Here is a 19,179-nt window from a genome sequence, read left to right as displayed (position 1 = left end):
TGACCAAAATACGGTTTTACAGTTTTAAAGATCTTTCCAGTGGCCATGTGGAGAAAATGCAGAATAGAGAAGAGACTGGAGGTGGGTAACCAGGTAAAAGGCTAATGATGTTATCTAGGGCTGCCTGGGAGAGATATGATAAGCTACAATAGACAGGATACGATTAAGCTACAATAGACAGGATAAAGAGAAAGCCCATTGAGATAATGAAACCAATGTGAGAAGGAAGGAGAACTGGAGGCTTCTTGAAGATGTTAAGCTTGTCAGACTGGTTGCCATTTACTAAGATAAGGTATTAAAAAGAAAAAATCTGAGAGAAAAGAGACTATAAAGGACTTTAATAAATTGAGGATTATTTATTACCTTAGTAAATGGAAAGTTATATTCAAATCAAGAACATATAATAGAAAATTCATTACATGACTGCTTAAATATGGCAACTGCCATATGTATATGACTGATAATAAAATTAATCTGAACATTATTCCAAAACATTTATTTAATACTTTAGGCTCTGGAGAAACTTTAGGTCCTGAGAAAACTTACTGATTGATTATTCTGTTCTTAGCTGCAAATAAGGTAAATATAAAAAAACAAAAGAAAGCAGAGCTTTTTCTTTGCTAAAATTATCAGCACAGAAATTTCAAACCAGAGACGTAGCCAACTTCTAAGCACCAACTGCTGCCTCGTATTTCCTTTTTTCACCAAGGAACTGTAAATACTTTACAGATGTCGCCACAGATTTATCCCAATGCTTTCCTGGAAATGTTTTAAGTCAGGTATTTAGGAAGCAATCTCTTCCTGGTCACTAGCACTGAGATGCTATGGAAATAGGGTTCGGACCCTTTAATTACAGTTATGATCACGAGGAAAAAGAGAATGGGGAGGAAAAAGAGAATGGGGACGAAAAACAAGTTTTGGGGAAGAGAAAGAATAAACAAAGTAGAAATAGAGTAGGGAGACGGGAGAAGAGAACTGTAGGGTGTAGTAATTATGGTAAGGATGGGGAATGCTAACACATTTTTTGAGGCACATTTAGTTGAACTGTTGCCAACTTTGGGCCTGCACTAAAAGGTACTCTAAACAGGAAGTTCAAATTTCAGCTGATTATACAAAGCTGGAAATGAAAAAACAGACCACACATACTCAGTATCATATCCAGAATATTCGGACATCAAGTGGCCTCTGGGACAAAAAAAGGACCAATGGCCATCTTCAATCAACGTTCGGTAGCCAACAGTTGTACTTTACAACTACATAAAACAAGGGCTATTGAAGCAAAAAACACATTGTCATGGCTTCTCTGACTTGTAAGCTACCCCTATAGCCAGGCACCAATTTGGGACTCATAGTATCATTATTCCACACTCTTTCAAAAAGAAAGAGCATCAGGTTGCCTTTGTGAAGTGGAAGATAACCCTCAACAGGGCAGAGATTTTTATCTTTCTTTGCTCACGTATCCCAAGTTCCTGCAACAGCTTCTGGGTGCATAAATCACCAAACAAAACAGATCATAAACCCAAGGGCACTTTTCAGTCCTATCTTATTTTGTTTTTCTGCAACACTGGACACAGGTGACTTTCCATGAATGGCTTCCTGTCTCAGCAAAGATTTCACATTAGCTTTCAAGGCTTACCCCTGTCCCCAACTTTAATTTCCTACTGCGCTCTCCCCTGCCCTCACTCTGATCTAGCCACACCAGTCTTCCTGCTAGTTTTTACTAACTAGGCATGTCCAACACAGGCTTCTCCCAGCCTCTCCTCCCCACTCCTTGCCCCTGGGAAGACGGCTTGTTCCCTCATCACTTCAGTCTGTACTCATGTCACTATCTCTGTAAGGACTTCCCTAACTACCCTGTTTACAACTGTCCTCCCCCACCTCACCCTGGCACTCTCTATAGCATTCAATACCATCTACCATATTATATATTTGCCTTATTAACTTTGCTTACTCTTATGTCTCCCCCAGCAAGAAAATAAGTTTTGGAATGGCAGGGACTTTTGTCTGCAAACCACCATTTCCCCATACACAGAACAGTACCAGGCCCTAAGGAAAGGAGAAAGCAGAAGAAGGGGCAGCAAAGAAGGAAATCAGAACAGGGAAGACTTCCCTTCTTGTGCTTCACCTCTTCCCTTTAGATCCCTAATACTCTTCCTCTGAATCCTCTTCTTCTGCTCGACCCTTTGGAAGTATTCCTAGGGTTTTAACTTTCAAGCCTTTACAAGTACTCCTTGCATAAACTCATGCGTAAAAGAAAACATCAATGATTGCCTAAACAATGACAACTCCCAAATTTATTCTTTTGGACCACACCTTTTCCCTAACCCTGTACCCTCAGAACAGACTATTTACTAGACCAAATCCTATCACCTAAGTTCCTCTCCCCCATCCCCTACGACCCTCCCAGTCCTACTCATACTGATCTATCTTACTATTCAAATCTATTTATTTAATTACTTTAAAAAGATTTTATTTATTTACTTGAGAGAGGGAGAGGGAGCATGTGCAGGTGCACAAGTCGGGGCAGGGAGGAGGAGAAGCAGACTCCCCACTAAGCAAGTAGCTCCATCTGGGGCTCGACCCCAGGATCCTGGGATCATGACCTGAGCTGAAGGCAGACACTTAACTGAGCCACCCAGGGACCCCTCAAATCTCTTGATTAGACCATTACTCTGTGAGGCAGAGGAGTGTTACCATTAAGAGAACAGGACTGGTATCACAAAGACCTGGATTCTGGGCGCCTGGGTGGCTCAGTGGGTTAAAGCCTCTGCCTTCAGCTCAGGTCATGATCCCCGGGTCCTGGGGTCGAGCCCCGCATCGGGGGGTCTCTGCTCAGCAGGGAGGCTACTTCCTCCTCTCTCTCTGCCTGCTTCTCTGTGACCTCTGTCTGTCAAATAAATGAATGAAATCTTTAAAACACACAAAAAAACAAAGACCTGGATTCAAGTTCCCAGCTCCACCTCATCCTTATTAGAACGAGCTGTTTGAGTCAGGACAAGTTATTTAATTTCTGCAAATTTTCGTTTTCTCACCTATATAATGGGATAATATTAGTGAGTCAAAATAGCACTTCATGTGAGGAAAAGCAGTCAGGTGCTGCTCCCCACAATCTACTGGCTCTTACTCTTAGTCATTCTTAGTTTGTATCTCTTTTCCTCTTTGTAACTGATTCCACATATTTATGTACATAACACCTATGATTGCACATTCTAATGACAAAAACGGGTAGCAAGCTAAGAACAAACTAGGTGTTACTTTTGGAATAATTCAACTTGAGCCCTAATGGGGTCAGACTTTCATGGGATATTCCATTCCTTAACAAACTCTAGAGAGCAGTCTTCCATGTATAGTTTAGGAAAAGATTCTTCCATACTATTCTGTAAAGTTCCATTCACAAGCAGCACTTCACTGGACATCAACGGATGATGTCAGCCAAAGCCCTGGAGCCTGGCAGGGAAAGCAGAAAGACTGCATAAAGAAGAACTGTCTCTGCGTATTTACCATTGTTTCTTGGCAAGACTACCTCATTATGGTGAAATTAGAACTCAGAATGATAGGCAGAGCTTGGAAACAGTCTTTCAGAAATACAAATTCAGACTGGACATCTTTAGTGATGCTATACAGTAAGTAAACTAAATGTGACCAAAACAGGATGGTATTATATCTGTTCCTGAACTTTATCACTATAAAGCCATTTAGTCAGTACTCAGCTAAAATATTTATCTGATAAATCTCTGGTTCATAAGCGGTAACAATTTAAAAAAAAACCATAAACAATACAAAAATGTCAAGAAAAGGGTTTAGAGGGAAAAAAGCTCTTAGAATTATCATTAGGATTCACTTCGAGTATTAATACATTTTAACAATTAGTTTAAAACTAGAGAAGTAACGAAAAGAAAATGATGACAAACCCTAGTTTAAATCTTCACTCTACCCCCTCATGAGGGAAGATTACTTCAACTCTCCAAGCCTATTTCCTTCTCATCTGCAAATGCTGATAATGTACCCAACTGGCAGGGATATTTAAGAAATTAGGACAATTGTGTATAAATTAGCATTACTTGTGAAATTACAAATTCTAGAAAGTAATATTGCGTAGTTAGCTACACTGACATAGAGTTGCTCAAGAAATGGTAATTATTACTTTTCTTTTCTTTTTTTTTAAGATTTTATTTATGTATTTGACAGAGAGAAATCACAATTAGGCAGAGAGGCAGGCAGAGAGAGAGGAAGGGAAGCAGGACCCCTGCTGAGCAGAGAGCCCGATGTGGGACTCGATCCCAGAACCCTGAGATCATGACCTGAGCCGAAGGCAGCGGCTTAACCCACTGAGCCACCCAGACACTCCTAATTATTACTTTTCAAATACAGCTGTCTTAACATAGAACAAATAAATAGTTACATGGGACTTAACTCTACGGTCAATTCTTGATCACAGTGACCAAACTGCATAGTTCAAAATAGCTAAGTAAACTTAAAAGCAATTCATTTTAAGTTCTGAAATACAATCATTTTTGCAGTAAATTAACCATGTCCAAGTGAAGGTTATGGAAAATAGTATAATAATGCAATAGGGTACGTTCATAACAATCTTCTAATAATAAGTCATAATTTGTGAAAATATTATAATTCACACAGCAATTATCATAATGTACAGTGAGACTCATGTCTATCGTGCTCACTGCTCTATAGCCAGTGTCTGTCCTGTGCCTGGCACATAACTGGGACCTAGTTAGTATTAGTTTAAATGCAGCGTACCTACAGCCACTTATGATTATTCAAGACTACTGGTGGTCTTATGCTAGAAGAGGAACTCAAAGTAATGAAAGAGCACAACCTGAAAAGTAATTTAAATAGAAAATTATTCATGAATCTTCTGCTCCTTAAAGTCATAAAGGACCTCACTAAACTGTCAGGATAGGCCCACTGTGAAAAACTACTATATAATACACAGTTGGAACCCTGGAACCAGGACAAGAACCTGATCTGATGCATGATCTAGTCCTCTTTTCCATCTCTGTGTTTTCTACTAGTTTGGTTATTTACTAAACCACCCTTCTACTTTCAAACTTTAAGAGCCAGCAACTTGAATTATAGTTATTTTACCATTCTTCTCCTAAGGAAAAAAAAAAAAGATTCTTCTCTCCCATCCAAGTACCAACCAGGCCCTCCCCTGCTTAGATTCCGAGATCAGACCAGATCCGAGGCGTTCAGGGTGGTATGGCCATAGACAAGGGGGGGAAAAAAAAGATTTTTAAAAAGGGGTTAGTTTTTAGCATCTTCAATTATTATAGTATGTGCAATGTTATAAACAAGCTCTAACAAAAATCCATGACACCTTAAAAAGGTCCATGAAGCATTTTAATGACACAGACCTCAAATTCTTATCAGACAAATGAAGATAAAGTATGTCGCTATTTTTTCTACATGAACTGTAACTTTAGGATGCGCGGCAATAGAGTGATGGCTTTAGCAAATCACGGGCAGTCAGGATTCACAATGGGTTCTCTCCCTGATTTTGTTAGGCTCCAGGCGATCTTAAAATTACATTATTCAGTTCTTCTTCTTGTCCTGATTTATGCTTTCTTCCTCCCAAGGCTGAAGCTGAACCTAATTCTTGGTAACGTAACTTGTTAATATGTTGATGCCATTTCCTTCCGTTTCAGTATTTGTAATGGAATTATACTACTTGTTCGTTTCTAAAAATAAATGCCTTTCACACGGAAAAATTAAGCATGGGATTAATTAAGATCAACTGAAAAAGAGTTCCATCAGACACTTAAAAATATGGGCTAACATGTTTTCCTTCTCCGTAACTCCTCTGTTTAACTGACTATTGACGCTAAAGACAATGAAGTTTCGAAGCACACAGAGACAGCAGACGGAGACAGCCGACCGAGACAACAAAGTGAGGGGGAGCAGAGTGCTGATCTCAGCGCCTCCAAAACTTGCATCAAGAACCTGGGACACGGGACAATTCAACGTGAGCAAGGAAAACCTTACACAATATCACAATGCTGATCTGGGGACCCACCCGTTTCCCGGTCTTTGGGGCAGCGAATGCCTGAGAGCAGCTGAAGCTAAAGCAGCCCCAATTTTGCCCAAGAAGTGCAGCGCGACCAATTTCACGGGACTCAACCCCCAGCTGCCCAAATCGTCCACACCCCAACACCAAAGACTGAAAACGGGACTTCCACTCGCATAGGTACAGGTGGCCTCCGCACCTACCCTGGCCCAAACTGCCCTGCCCTCCCACACGAGGCCCGGGTACGGTCCCGCGGGGCCGGTCCTCAGCCCCGGTCCGGCCAGCCCAGCCACCGTCGCCCCCCACCTCTGCCAGGTCAGACCATGGCTAGTGGCTAACAGTTCTCCGCGTCGGAATACCTTGGTCGTACGGATATGCTCCATCCCGAGCAGACGTCCGCCGGCAGCGCCACTCACAAGCGTACCATGGAGCGAGAGAGCCGGGCGGACCCAAGGACCCAGGCCCAGCAGGAACTACCAGCCGCCCAGCCCCGCCGCCCGTCCGCCCGCCCCCTGGCAGCGTCAACCGCGCAGGCGCAACCGGCGGGCGCGGTCTCCTAGAAACGCTTTCCCAAAGCCGAGGCCTGGGTGGGGGCAAAGACTGGAGGGGTAGAGTGTCCTCCGAGAGAGAGTGGCGTCTGGTTCTTCCGGGGCTGCCGTGGGTCCTACAGCGCCACCTGCTTGTGGAGGCTCGGAACAGGCAGCAACTCCCACCCTCCACTCCCCCAGAAGAACCTGTTAAAGGATCATCAGATTTACTGTACGCTTAATGTGAACAATCAAAATTCCCAATACTAGGTCTCCGGGGTGGCTCAGTCCTTAAGCGCCTGCCTTCTCCTCAGGTCATGATCCCAAGGTCCTGGTATGGAGCCCCGCATGGGGCTCCCTGCTCAGCAGGAAGCCGGCTTCTCCCTCTCCCAGTCCCCGTTTGCGTTCGATCTCTGGCTGTGCCTCTTTGTTAAATAAATAAATAAAATTATTTTAAAAATTCCCAGTACTACACAATTACTTATGTAAAAGTGTAGTTACGTCCTACACACCAGTTATCCATTAAAAATCATGGAGCAGATCTTAAATAAATATACAAAGGGCGAAATATATATTACATATTGTATATATATAATATGCATATATTTTATATATATAGTAGACTCTAACAAGTAAAACCTGAACAAACTGAAAAACCATCAACTTTTCCTAGATCTGCAAGAGAACTGAGGTCACAGGGCAAATCGTTATCCCTAAAATTAGATAGAGGGGCAGGCAAATACACAAGTTAAGGGAATAGAAACTCACAAGCAACAACCTTCCTGGGAGATAGTGCCAAGAAGCAACCTTACTGGGCACCAGTGTTTGGCAGCTTCTTTTACCCACTACATCATGTTCAACAATCCAGAAAACCTTACAAGGCATACTGAAGAGCAGAAAACAGTGTGAAGACACAGAGCAAGCATCAAAGCCGGACTTGGATATGACAGGGATGTTGGAATTGTCATATTGAAAATTCAAAATAATTAGGACTAATATGCTAAAGACTCTAATTTATCTACATAAAGGAGACAACGTGTAAGAACAAATGGACAATGTAAACAGAGAGATGGGAATCCTAAGAAAGAAATGCTAGAGATAAAAACAACAACAACAACAACAACAAAAAAACCCAACAAACAAACAAAAAGCACTGCAAAAGAAATGAAGAAAGTCTTTGATGGAATTATTAATAATTTGGACATGGCTGCGGAAAGAGATCTCTAGCCACAGAGAGCTTGAAGGTATCTCAACAGAAACCTCCAAAACTGAAAAACAAAGAAAACAAAGGTTGAAAACAAAAAACAAAATTGGAGCAGAATATCCAAGAACCACCGGACACGTACAAAAGGTGAAATGCAGACACACGTAATAAATATCCAAAGATGAATAAAAAGGAACATAAGCAAATATTTGGAACAATAATGTCCGAGATATTCCCTGAATTAATGTCATACACCAAAAGTCAGACCCAGTAAGTTCAGAGAACACCAAGCAGCATAGATGTCAGAAAGACTGCATATCATTCTCAAACTATAGAAAGTCAAAGATAAAGAAAATTCTGAAAAAGCCAGAGGGAAAAAACAGTCTACCCAAAGAAGAGCAAAGATAACAACCACATTTGACTTCTCTTCACATGTGATGAGCAAATTTGTTGCCAGTAGAGCTGCCTTGGGGAAAAAAATGTTAAAAGATGCCCTTTCGAGAGAAGTAAGATGATACAGGTCAAAAACTTGAATCTACTTAAGGAAAGAAAGAGCACTGGAGAAGGAAGTATTGAAAGTAAAATAAAAATATTTTCTTATACTTTATTGATGTAATAAAAAATATTTTGTTCAAATCTGTGTGTACGCACACGTGTATGTGTGCATTTATGTATAATTGAAATGAAGGGGAGGACAGCAGTGATTCAAGGGATGGGAGGGAGGAAGAAGGATTTATAAAGTACTCGCACGACCAAAAAAACCCAAAACTATGCTGTAGAAGAATATATTATGTAACAAAAATGTTGATGTTATATTTATGAATGAAAAATATGCTGGCTATAGAATGGTAAGATCAATGTGACTCTGTTTTGTAATTTTTATTTGTATAACCAAAAGTTTACATTTGGGGGCACCTTGGTGGCTCTGTTGGTTAAGTGTCTGCCTTCGGCTCTGGTGACGATCCCAGGGTCCTGGGATCAAGTCCCACATTGGGCTTCTTGCTCAGCGGGGAGCGGGCTTCTCCCTCTGCCTTTCCCCTTGCTTGTGCTCGCTCTCTCTCTCTCTCTCTCTGTCAAATGAATAAATAAAAATCCTTTTTAAAAAGTTTACATTTTTAGATGGGAGGATCGTGGGTGACTTTTTGTAATTCCTGTGTTTCAGTTTTTCTCAGTCTCAAGTGATTCTGCCACTCGGGATATCTGGCCAGCTGTGGAGACATTTTGGGTGAAGGCAAGTGGGTGCATGTGTGGAGAGCGCTACTGACATCTAGTGGGTGCAGGTTAGCTCTGCTGCTGAACATCCTACAGAGCACCAGACACCCTACCCCTCGCCTCCCACCGCACCTCCCCAAGAAGAATTATCCAGACCAAGAGGTCAACTGGGAAGAGGTGAGAAGTCTCCCAGGGGTTTTGTTGCAAGCAGTTTCACTTATTGTAACTAGAAAATGCTCTTTGTAAAACACCATCATCACTTTTACATCATCTTTCTTGCTGTGTTTGATGCTACAAAGGCTTACCACCTAAGTTTTCTTCTCTAATTAAAAATTTGCCAGCATCTCATTTTTATTATTTATTTATTTATTTTTATTTATTTTATTTTAATATTTATTCAACTTGTCTTGGTTTGTTTTGGTTTGTCTGTTTTTTGGTTTTGTTTTGTTATGTTTCGTGTTTTGAATGCCTGCTCTGCTCCAGACAGATTGCCAAAGCAAATGCTTATTAATATCAGCAGTCCTCGTGGTGAAATTACTTACTCCTGTAGGTATATGTAAAATAAGAATAAGATCAAGCCACCTAGACACCAGTGTTGGTAGAGTATCTCATCCAAAAGAAACCCAAATCCTGCTTTAAAACAAAACAAAACACTGAAAACTAATATAGCTCCTTACTGAAGATCTCTTGAGAAGGTAGAATAGGGTGAATTATACTAAATAACATCCATCAAGACTCCCTTAATAAAGCTTCTTTGTATACTGTTTCTCCCACATTTTTTGTCATTATCCCTATTTCCTGCTCATCTGCAGTTTGCCCTCACATACCAGGCTATCCTCCCCCACTCTTTTCTCTTATCATTTCTCCTTTATTTTCTTTTACCAATTTTCATGGAGAGGTAATAACAGTAACTAACACTTACTAAGGGATTATCAGGAGACGGAAAGTGTACCAAATGCATCACCTGTGTTATGAGGAAAATACTGTTCCTTTCCTCAGTTTAAAGATGAAGAAAGTGGAATACAATGAAGTTAAGTATCTTGCCCAATATCACAGAGAGTTAAAGCCTAGATCCATGATGTAAAGCCAGATAGTCTGACTCGAGAGTCTGTATTCTTTTTTTAAGAATTATTTTTATTAACATATAATGTATTATTTGCCTCAGAGGTACAGGTCTGTGAATCATCAGGCTTACACACTTCACAGCACTCACCATAGCACATACCCTCTCCAATGTCCATAACCCAACCACCCTCTCCCTACCTCCCCAACCCCCAGCAACCCTTAGTGTGTTTTGTGAGATTAAGAGTCTCTTATGGTTTGTTTCCCTCCCATCCCCATCATTTTTTTTTTCATTTTTTCCTTCCCTAATCCCACGACCCCTGCCCTGCCTCTCAAATTCCTCATATCAGAGAGATCATATGATAATTGTCTTTCTCTGATTATAGAGTCTGTATTTTTAACAGCTATTCTATACTGATTTCTTTTCCAAAATCTATATATAAGTTCCACTTAGGATAATATAATAGGTTGGAAATGACCCTGCCTTAAAAAAAAAAAAAAGGAATTAAAATAACAAAGTAGAAATCAAGTTCTGTAAAGCACCAGGTAACTGACAAGTTAGTGAGAAGGTACAAGAGCAAACTATAAGAAAGTGTATACCCAGAGAGGTAAGCAGAATAGTAAAATTGTGGCAAAAGGGCCATTTAAATTTCTTACAGGATATGAAATTCAGAAGTTAAAATCTAGGGCCTAATGAATGGGGAGTCTAATGAGGTACTCTTCCTACATAAAGCCAGGGACATATAAAAATACAACCAACCCAAACCATAGAATACATCAGAAAATTTGCACTGGCATTGAGAAATTGCCTGTCTTGGATATATCACAACCACAAAAATGTTAATAGATGGATTTGCAGCCTATATTCTTACTACCCAAAAAACTTCTCCCAAATGTCAAGCTGTGCATATAATTGAAAGTGCTTGAAATTAGTAGTGCCTAAGAATTTTATTACAGCAAATACAAATTCTTTTTGATTGGACTGTCTCTCTATGATAGGTTTCAAATAATTCTCACAATTAGTATTCAAAGGAAAATAATTCATCACAACAACAACAACAAAACTAGTACACAAGGAAACAATTCTCAAGAGATCATTGGCAGTTACAACCTGATGGCAATAAAAGATTTTATAATTATCAGGCTTTGTTTATAAAGCAACTGTTTTATTTCAAGAAATTAAAGACCCTTAAAACATCTGCAGTGTATGGGAAAATGATTTTTGAATGATATAGAAAATATGAAGAAGAACCAAATATAAGTTCTACAACTGAAATACAAAAATTGGAGTGGAAAGCTCATTGGGTGAGTTTAAGAGATGAGACAAATTAGAAAAAGAATTAGAAAACTGGAAGTTACTAAAAGAAGATTATCCACAAAGAAAAGGACTACAGAGAGACAAAAAGATTATATGAAAAGAGGTTAAGAAAAATGAAGGATAGAATTAAAAGATCTAAAGCAAACTTGATCATAGTTTCACAAGAATAAGAGAGAAGGAGAGCGACTGGGGCAAAGATAATATTTGAAGAGACAAAGCCTCATTGTTTTTTTCAGAATGCATGATAGACACCAATCCACGGAATAAAGCAACCAACGAATTCCAAGTATATTAAAAAGAAATCCAACTCTAGACACAGGCTAGTGAACTACAGGTTCACTATGGTGAATTCATTATGGCAACACCAAAGACAAAAATGGGGATTTTAAAACCATCCAGAATAGAAGTACAAATTACCTCCAGCAGATCAACAATTAAACTTCCAGTAGACTTCTTATCAGCGATAGAAGCCATGGAACATTGCAATGGTATCTTCCATATACAGAAAGAAACAACTGACAATCTCAAGTACTTTTCCCAGGGGCACCTGGCTGGCTCAGTCAGTGTGGCATAGGACACCTGATCTCAGGGTTGTAAGTTTGAGCCCCATGCTGGGTGCAGAGATTACTTGGAAAAAAAAATCTTTCAAAAAATGAATATAAATAAAAAATAAATAAAATACTTCTCCCAGGAAAAAATATCTTCCAGAAAATAAGAGTAGGGAGGAAAATTCATTTTTCCAACAAACAAACAAACAAACAAAAAGATGAAGTTTGCCATGATCCATACTAAAGCAAATTCTAAATTTATACTTCAGAATAAGTAAAATGATCAGAGATGGAAGATCTAAGCTACAAACGAAATGAAGATTTTTTTAATGTAAAGAAATGAATAAATGTAAGTAAACACTGACTGCATAAAACAATAATACTCAAGTTTTATAAAATTGAAAAGCAATTTAAATATATGAGTGAGGACTGAAATAAAGTATCTTAGGATCCTTGCATCATCTTGGTAGAAATTAGGAATGCTAGTTAACTTTAGTCTTAAAAAGTTGTGTGTAGGGACGCCTGGGTGGCTCAGTCAGTTAGAGCATCTGATTTTTTATTTTAGCTCAGGTTATGATCCTGGGTTGTGAGATCAATCCTGCTTAAGATTCTTTCTCTTTCCCATTTCCTCTGCCCCTTCCCATATACCCCCACCCTGCTCTCTCCTTCTCTCTCTCTTTCTCAAAAAAGAAAAGAAAAGAAAAAGGCTGTTTTTATTTTTTAATTGCTAGGGAAACTGCTTTTAGAAATAGCATATAAATTCCAATTGAATAGAAGATGAAAATGGAATTGTATTTGCCACAGCATAAAAATAATGTCAGATGTCAATGAACAAATTTAACAAAATATGTGTAAGATATTTATAGAGAATGTTATAAAACTTCATAAATGGATGGATGAAAAGATATGTTGGGGTAGATCTATCTCAATTTCTCTCTCTCTACCTGCCAACACACACACACACACACACACACACACACACACACACACACACGAAGACCTAACTAAATGGAAGGGATGCACTATATTCATGGAATAGAAAACTCAATTTTAAAATATATCAATTCTTTCCAAACTAATCTATCTATAAATTCAATGTATTCCCAATCACTATCCTAACAGGTTGGTGTGTGTATATATTCTGGGGGTGCAGGGAAATTGTCAGTATGTATGTGTAATGAGCTGATTCTACAACCTATATGGTGATGTAAAGGGCTAAGAATAATTCTGAGGAAGAACAAGAAGGCAAGACTTTCCCAAATTATAGTACTTAAGGTGGCATGTTGCAAGAATAGGCAAACAGAATGAGAGTCCAGAAATAAAACCACATATATGTAGCTATCTGGTTTATGAAAAAATGTGATATTACAGATCAGTATGGGGAAACTCTTTTTTCAATACATGGGGCTGAGAAAATTTGCTGTCTATATGGGTCAAAAGATGAAATTTGATTCTGACCCCACAGTATGCATTCCTATGTTGATTGAAGACCCAAGTGTGAAAGGCAGCATTATAAACTTTTGGAGGATAAGTGAGAAGAGTCTCATGACTTTATTATAGAGGAAATTATTTAAAACAGACTATACAAACATTGTAGACAATAAATTGAACAGTACTTAAATTGTACATTTCTATTCCTTAAAAAAAAAAAGACAACAATAAAGCAGTAAAGGACAAACCATAGAGTGTAAGGCAGGTTTTTAAAAACTATTTTATTTGAGAAAGAGAGAGAGCATAGGGGGAAGGAGCAGAGGGAGAGGGACAAGCAGGCTCTGTGCCGAGCACAGAGCCCCACATGGGGCTCGATCCCAGGGCACTGAGATCATGACCTGAGCTGAAATCAAGAGTTTGAGGCTTAATCAACTGTGCCACCCAGGCACCCAGCGTGTAAGGCAGTTTTAATACATATAATATGCAAAGGATTCATATTAAGAAAATATAAAGAACTTCTATAAATAAATTAGAAAAAGGCAGAGGCTCCACAGAAAAATGGGAAAAACATTTAAATAGGACTTCACAAAATAAGACAGACAAAAGTTCAGTAAGCATATGTGAAAGTATTTAACTTTATTTTTAATCAGGAAAATTCAAAAGCGTTGACACTAACATGTTTTGGCAAGGATGTATAACAGCATGGACTCTCAGACCATGGTTGCTGTTGGGGTGTAATTTGTTACAAAACCTTTCAAGAACAATTTATCTTCCTCTTATCCAGTGGAACACATACATAGCCTAGGAACCATCAACTCACTCCTAAATGTGGATTCTAGAGAATTTTAAACATATGCAATAAGATACATGTATAATGTTTATAGCAACCCCATTCTAATAGCCCCAAACTGTAAACAATAGCAACAATAAAATAGGTATATGGTGATATAGTCATAAAATGGAATGCTATGCAGCAGTGGAAAGGAACAATCTTCAGCTACATATAACAAGGATTAAACTTAAACATAAGGTTGAACAGGGATGCCTGGGTGGCTCAGTTGGTTAAGCAGCTGCCTTCAGCTCAGTTCATGATCCCAGCGTCCTGGGCTCGAGTCCCACATTGGGCTCCTTGCTCTGCAGGGAGCCTGCTTCTCCCTCTGACTCTGCCTGCTACTCTGTCTGCCTGTGCTCACTTTTGCTCGCTCTCTCTCTGACAAATAAATAAATAAAATCTTTTAAAACAAAACAAAACAAAACAAAACAAAAAAACATAAGCTTGAACAAAAGATGCAAGGCACAGGGGCACCTGGGCGGCTCAGTCAGTTAAGCATCTGATTCTTGATCTCAGCTCAGGTCTTGATCTCAGGTTTGTGAGTTCAAACCCCACTCTGGGCCCTACGCTGGGTGTGGAGCCTACTTAAAAAATAATTTCAGAAAATATACAAGACACAAAATGATGCATATGGTATGATTCCATTTATATTACAGTTCAAAAATAGTCAAAAATGCAACTATGTTTAGGGGTGAGCGTGTAGGTATTGAAACTGTAAAGAAAAGTGGAGAATATATCCTTACAATAGCTAGGATAATGGTTACCACTGGAGTGTGATTCAGGAAGTCAATCACTAGAAGTCACTTCTAAGTCTCTTGCAGCGCTCAGTTTCTTGATGTGAGTGGTGGTTACAATGTGACATTTAGAGATGAGGGTATCTAGTTATACAGTACTTGTACACTTTGTACTTTCTTCCTCAAGTATGATATTTTCACAATTGGGAAAATCTATGGAGTAGGAAATTTGAACTTTTTCCCAAAATAATATATGATGCTTTTAAAAGTTCAAGAGTATGGGGCACCTGGGTGGCTCAGTGGATTAAGCCTCTGCCTTTGGCTCAGGTCATGATCTCAGTGTCCTGGGATCTAGCCCCGCATCGGGCTCTTTGCTCAGCAGGGAGCCTGCTTCTCTCTCTCTCTCTCTGTCTGACTCTCTGCTTACTTGCGATCTCTCTCTCTGTCAAATAAATAAATAAAATCTTTAAAAAAAAATAAAAGTTCAAGAGTAGCATAAAACTTATAACAAAATGTGGTTATCTCATGCTTCATCGCTATTCCTACTTCCCCCAAAGCACTCATTTTGATTTTTGCCTTTTTCCTCTTTTTTTTTTTTTCATTTCTATATGTCTAAGTAACTTGTTATGGGACTCTTTCCTTTTTTTTTTTTTTTCCGTTTTAGATAATCTTTATTTACTTCCTTCAGTGAAGGTCAGAATTTCAGTATCTTACAACATAGGTACCTGCTCCCAGACTTACACCTATAAAGGTATTCCTATAAAGGTATGCAGACACTTTACAGTGGAGAAGTTTGCTTAGTTAGCATGAATTCAGAGCAAGGGAAAAAATGGTGTGGATCGGCTGTTCTCATTCAGCCAAAGTCTTGATGCATCTGTAAATACTATTGGGAGGAATCAACTGCAGGACAAGATAGTAGTGTTTCTGGGCCAGGGAAACGTCTGGCGCAGCCCTGAAGGTTCATTATTATAGGGGTGTATCGAGTAAGCCTAATTTAGGCTTTATTGCTGAAAAAGTCTCCTTCTGAGGGTCCTGTTGTTTCTTTAACTACACCATTTGGCCAACTAAGTTCCTGTAAGTCATGGTCTAGACACCAAACTGTGTCTTTCTATGGAGTCCTTAAATGTTAGTTCTTTGATTAGTTTTGTTTTGTTGCATCTAGTTATAACTTCCTTTGTCACCCAAGTTCTAGGGGACACCTAAATTTTTCCTTGTATGTGCCAACAAAAACAACTTACAATAGGGATGTGACTATTGTTATTGGATGACTTTAATGAAATGGCATTTTCTTAATTAAAGATGGTAGTTTTTTGCATCAAAAATAACAAACACAATAAAGCATTAAATAAACAATCATGATACTTTGAAATAATGAGGAATCAGAATCTCCTGCATTCCTTTCTCCCTAATGCTTGTTTGTTTGAACACTCTTAAAAAAAAAACCAAAACACTTCCCCTACAAAATGTGTGAGAGTTGTCTGATACTATGATTCATGTGAGATAACATTAATATTTTAAAAGCAAATGTTGTTGCTTTTATAATTATGTTTACTATTTGCCACCTAATGAGATATCATAAGAGCAATTATATTTCTTAATTTGGTTGTTTCTTAAATAAACATAAGTCATTGAAAGAATAAGAATATTTCATTTGACTCCATTTCTGAACTTTTAGTTTTAGGTATATTATTGCAGAAGATGAAATCTATGGTCAGAATTCTTTCTGGAATCAAAGCTATCTAAATTCAAATCTCATTTCTGCTGTTCACTATCTGTGTGAACAGATATTAAATTATTTAATTATTTAATTACCAAATAATTTTCTAGTTATAATTTAATAATAACAAAATTATTTAATTTCTCTAACTCTCGGTTTACTTATTGGTAAGTAGTAGTACTTACCATCATCTTCTCCACTAAGTTATTTGTGTTAGTTAAATGATGTAATGAAGAGAAATGCTCAAGCTTAGTGGCTGGCCTCAACGAATGCTCAATAAATAATAGGTGTGAGCACGTGTGTTTTAAGAATGCATCCCAGAATCCCTGGAGATGTCTGCGTACTTGCTGATCCTCATCCTTCCTCTTCAGCCCTGAGTTTAGGAATTTATATGGATCAGGCTGTGTTCCTTGAGGGTGACAGAATAAACATTTGTTCTTATCAGAGTGACTGTACATTGTATGCAAGTGATCACACTCTGTATTCTATACCTGTGGGTGAGGACGTGCACCTGGCCCAGCAAAGTGCATGTAGCCAAGTTTACCGATATGCCTCAGTCTCATACTTGGAGGGAGAAATATTATATTTCCAGAGGTTAGTATAACTTTCATTGTCTCCAGATTTGAGAGTTTGGAGGCTGGCTTGCTCCTCATTCTGTCATAAAGAAGATAACTCATCATTTTTCACTGTATCCTGAAGGTGTGACTTTCTCTCTGAATCCTTTAGATGAGCAAATATTGATGATTTGCCCAAGTGGTATCCATGTCTGATCTTTCTGTCCGTTCACACTGGTTACTAACATTGGTGGATACAGTGGTCAGTCGTGCTGTATTCTGCATAATCCCTTCATTGAACACTGGATTCTTATGGGGTGAAACAGGCAGTAGCTTTTTCTTCACAGTTACCCTTTAAGGCTCTTTTGTTGGTTCTCCTTTTACCTCTCAATAACTTTGTATGATTACTCTGGGTTTTAGAAAAAACTTATTTTTAGGAGTCAAGAGTTTAGTTTAGCATAAATATAAATTTGCCCCTCTATCCTATTCAAAGACTCTTTTTCCCTAGAGTTCCCTGGTTTGATAACAGTGGGGTTGGAGGTAGGGACAGGGTTGGGGGAAACTGTTCTGCTACGTTTGTTTCACTTTCTCCGCGTTTGTTTACTGGCCTTTTCTCCTTGAGAGCTGGGTCTCAGATTCTTGTGTGGCAGATGCCTGAATGCCCCTCTGTTTCCCTTGGGCACTCAACCAGTTAGTCAATCCTTCCCCCATCCCCTGGGACCTCCAGATCTTCTCAGTTCCAAAATAAGTGCAACTCTCCCCTGTTCATTTCTTATGAACTGTCTAGCTGTCACTTTCTGATATACTTGAGGCCTGGCTATTCCTTTTTGTGGGAGGCCACAATAAGGCTTGAGATGAGGACCAAACCAGGCCCTGACTTGTGCCTCCTTTAAAGGCTGAATAGCCGAACAAAAGTCTTAGGTCGATAAAATCGAGTAGCATTGAGAAAGGGTCTGTGCTATGTGTTATGCGCTCGCCTACCTGACTTCCCACATGCTTGCTAAAAATGAGAACCATTCGGTTGGGGTCATAAGTTCGTGGCTGGTTCTTGCTGCCCTAGTACAGCCCATAAATTACTTTCAGGTTTGCTGTATCAATACAGAACAATTGTACCGGTGTCAGCCATTTGGTGTCACAAAGTCTGCTTATAGTTTATTGTGAAATTTATTATGGGAACTCGTGGTTGTTTAACTAGACACAGATGTATTGCTTCTCCTATTATCACTATATATATGGCCTTAATGCTTTGAATAAACTTAGCACTGTTGGACATCCTCCTCAGCGCTCCTCCTGCCCCCATCTCTCTGCTTCTCGAGTTCTTTTCTTCATCCTCTTACCCTCACGTTCCTGGTCGATTTGTCGCACCGGCCGTGACACCTTTTCCTCTAGATTCACTTGAAACTTCTCTGTATTCCAAGTCTGTCTCCCATGTCTCAATAACAAGACCTACCAGTAACTCTGTCTTCCCACATCTCCCTGCACATGTATACACAGTTGTGCTTAAAATACTTTTAGAGGATTTCTATTCCTTGTAACCAAAAGAGGTCTAATCAAGCAGTGGGAAAACTGGTCAAAGAGAATTGAGGGAAATTTTGTGCATGCTATGGAATAGTCTTGTGAATGTATTTCTGCTCCATGACAGTACATACTGAGTCCATCAGGTACCATGAATTGTTTTGTTAAGATGTGAGAACAATAAATGCAGATACATTCTCCCTCTTTGGCTCCTATGTTTTTGAGACTAGAACTCAACTGTGCTCTCTGCTAGCAGAATAAAATTAGATAACAGGATATTTTGTTTTTGCCTTTATCACTGTATAGTGATCCTATAGATAATGTGGACCTTGGTTCATGATGGCTATTTCCTGTTTCTTCAGTAACACATACAAACTCTATTAGTGTGGGTTCCTACTTAAACTGGTATATTAAGTTTAGCTATGAATAACAGAGACCCAACTATGATAACTTTTTTTTTTAATTTTTTATTTTTTTATAAACATATATTTTTATCCCCA

At 38.9% G+C, this 19,179-nt stretch overlaps 1 protein-coding gene across 3 annotated transcripts in view; it reads right to left on the bottom strand.

Annotated features, from left to right (window-relative positions):
• The window catches only part of MTMR6 (myotubularin related protein 6), a 39,037-nt gene extending 32,393 nt beyond the window's left edge, over nt 1-6,644 (bottom strand). For 2 of the 3 annotated variants that reach the window (XM_032314662.1, XM_032314664.1), the window contains exon 1: nt 6,385-6,644. In XM_032314662.1, coding sequence (XP_032170553.1) covers nt 6,385-6,408 — 24 coding nt within the window. In that variant the 5' untranslated portion in view covers nt 6,409-6,644. The remainder of the gene's footprint in view (nt 1-6,384) is intronic. The other variant, XM_032314663.1, reaches the window with a different exon arrangement.
• Between the last annotated feature and the right edge of the window lie 12,535 nt (nt 6,645-19,179).

Source organism: Mustela erminea, chromosome 15, assembly GCF_009829155.1.
Source record: "Mustela erminea isolate mMusErm1 chromosome 15, mMusErm1.Pri, whole genome shotgun sequence".
In the NCBI taxonomy this organism is placed as follows: domain Eukaryota; kingdom Metazoa; phylum Chordata; class Mammalia; order Carnivora; family Mustelidae; genus Mustela; species Mustela erminea.
The sequence above is the reverse complement of the archived record's forward strand: the minus strand, read 5'-3'. Positions and strand labels throughout refer to the sequence as shown.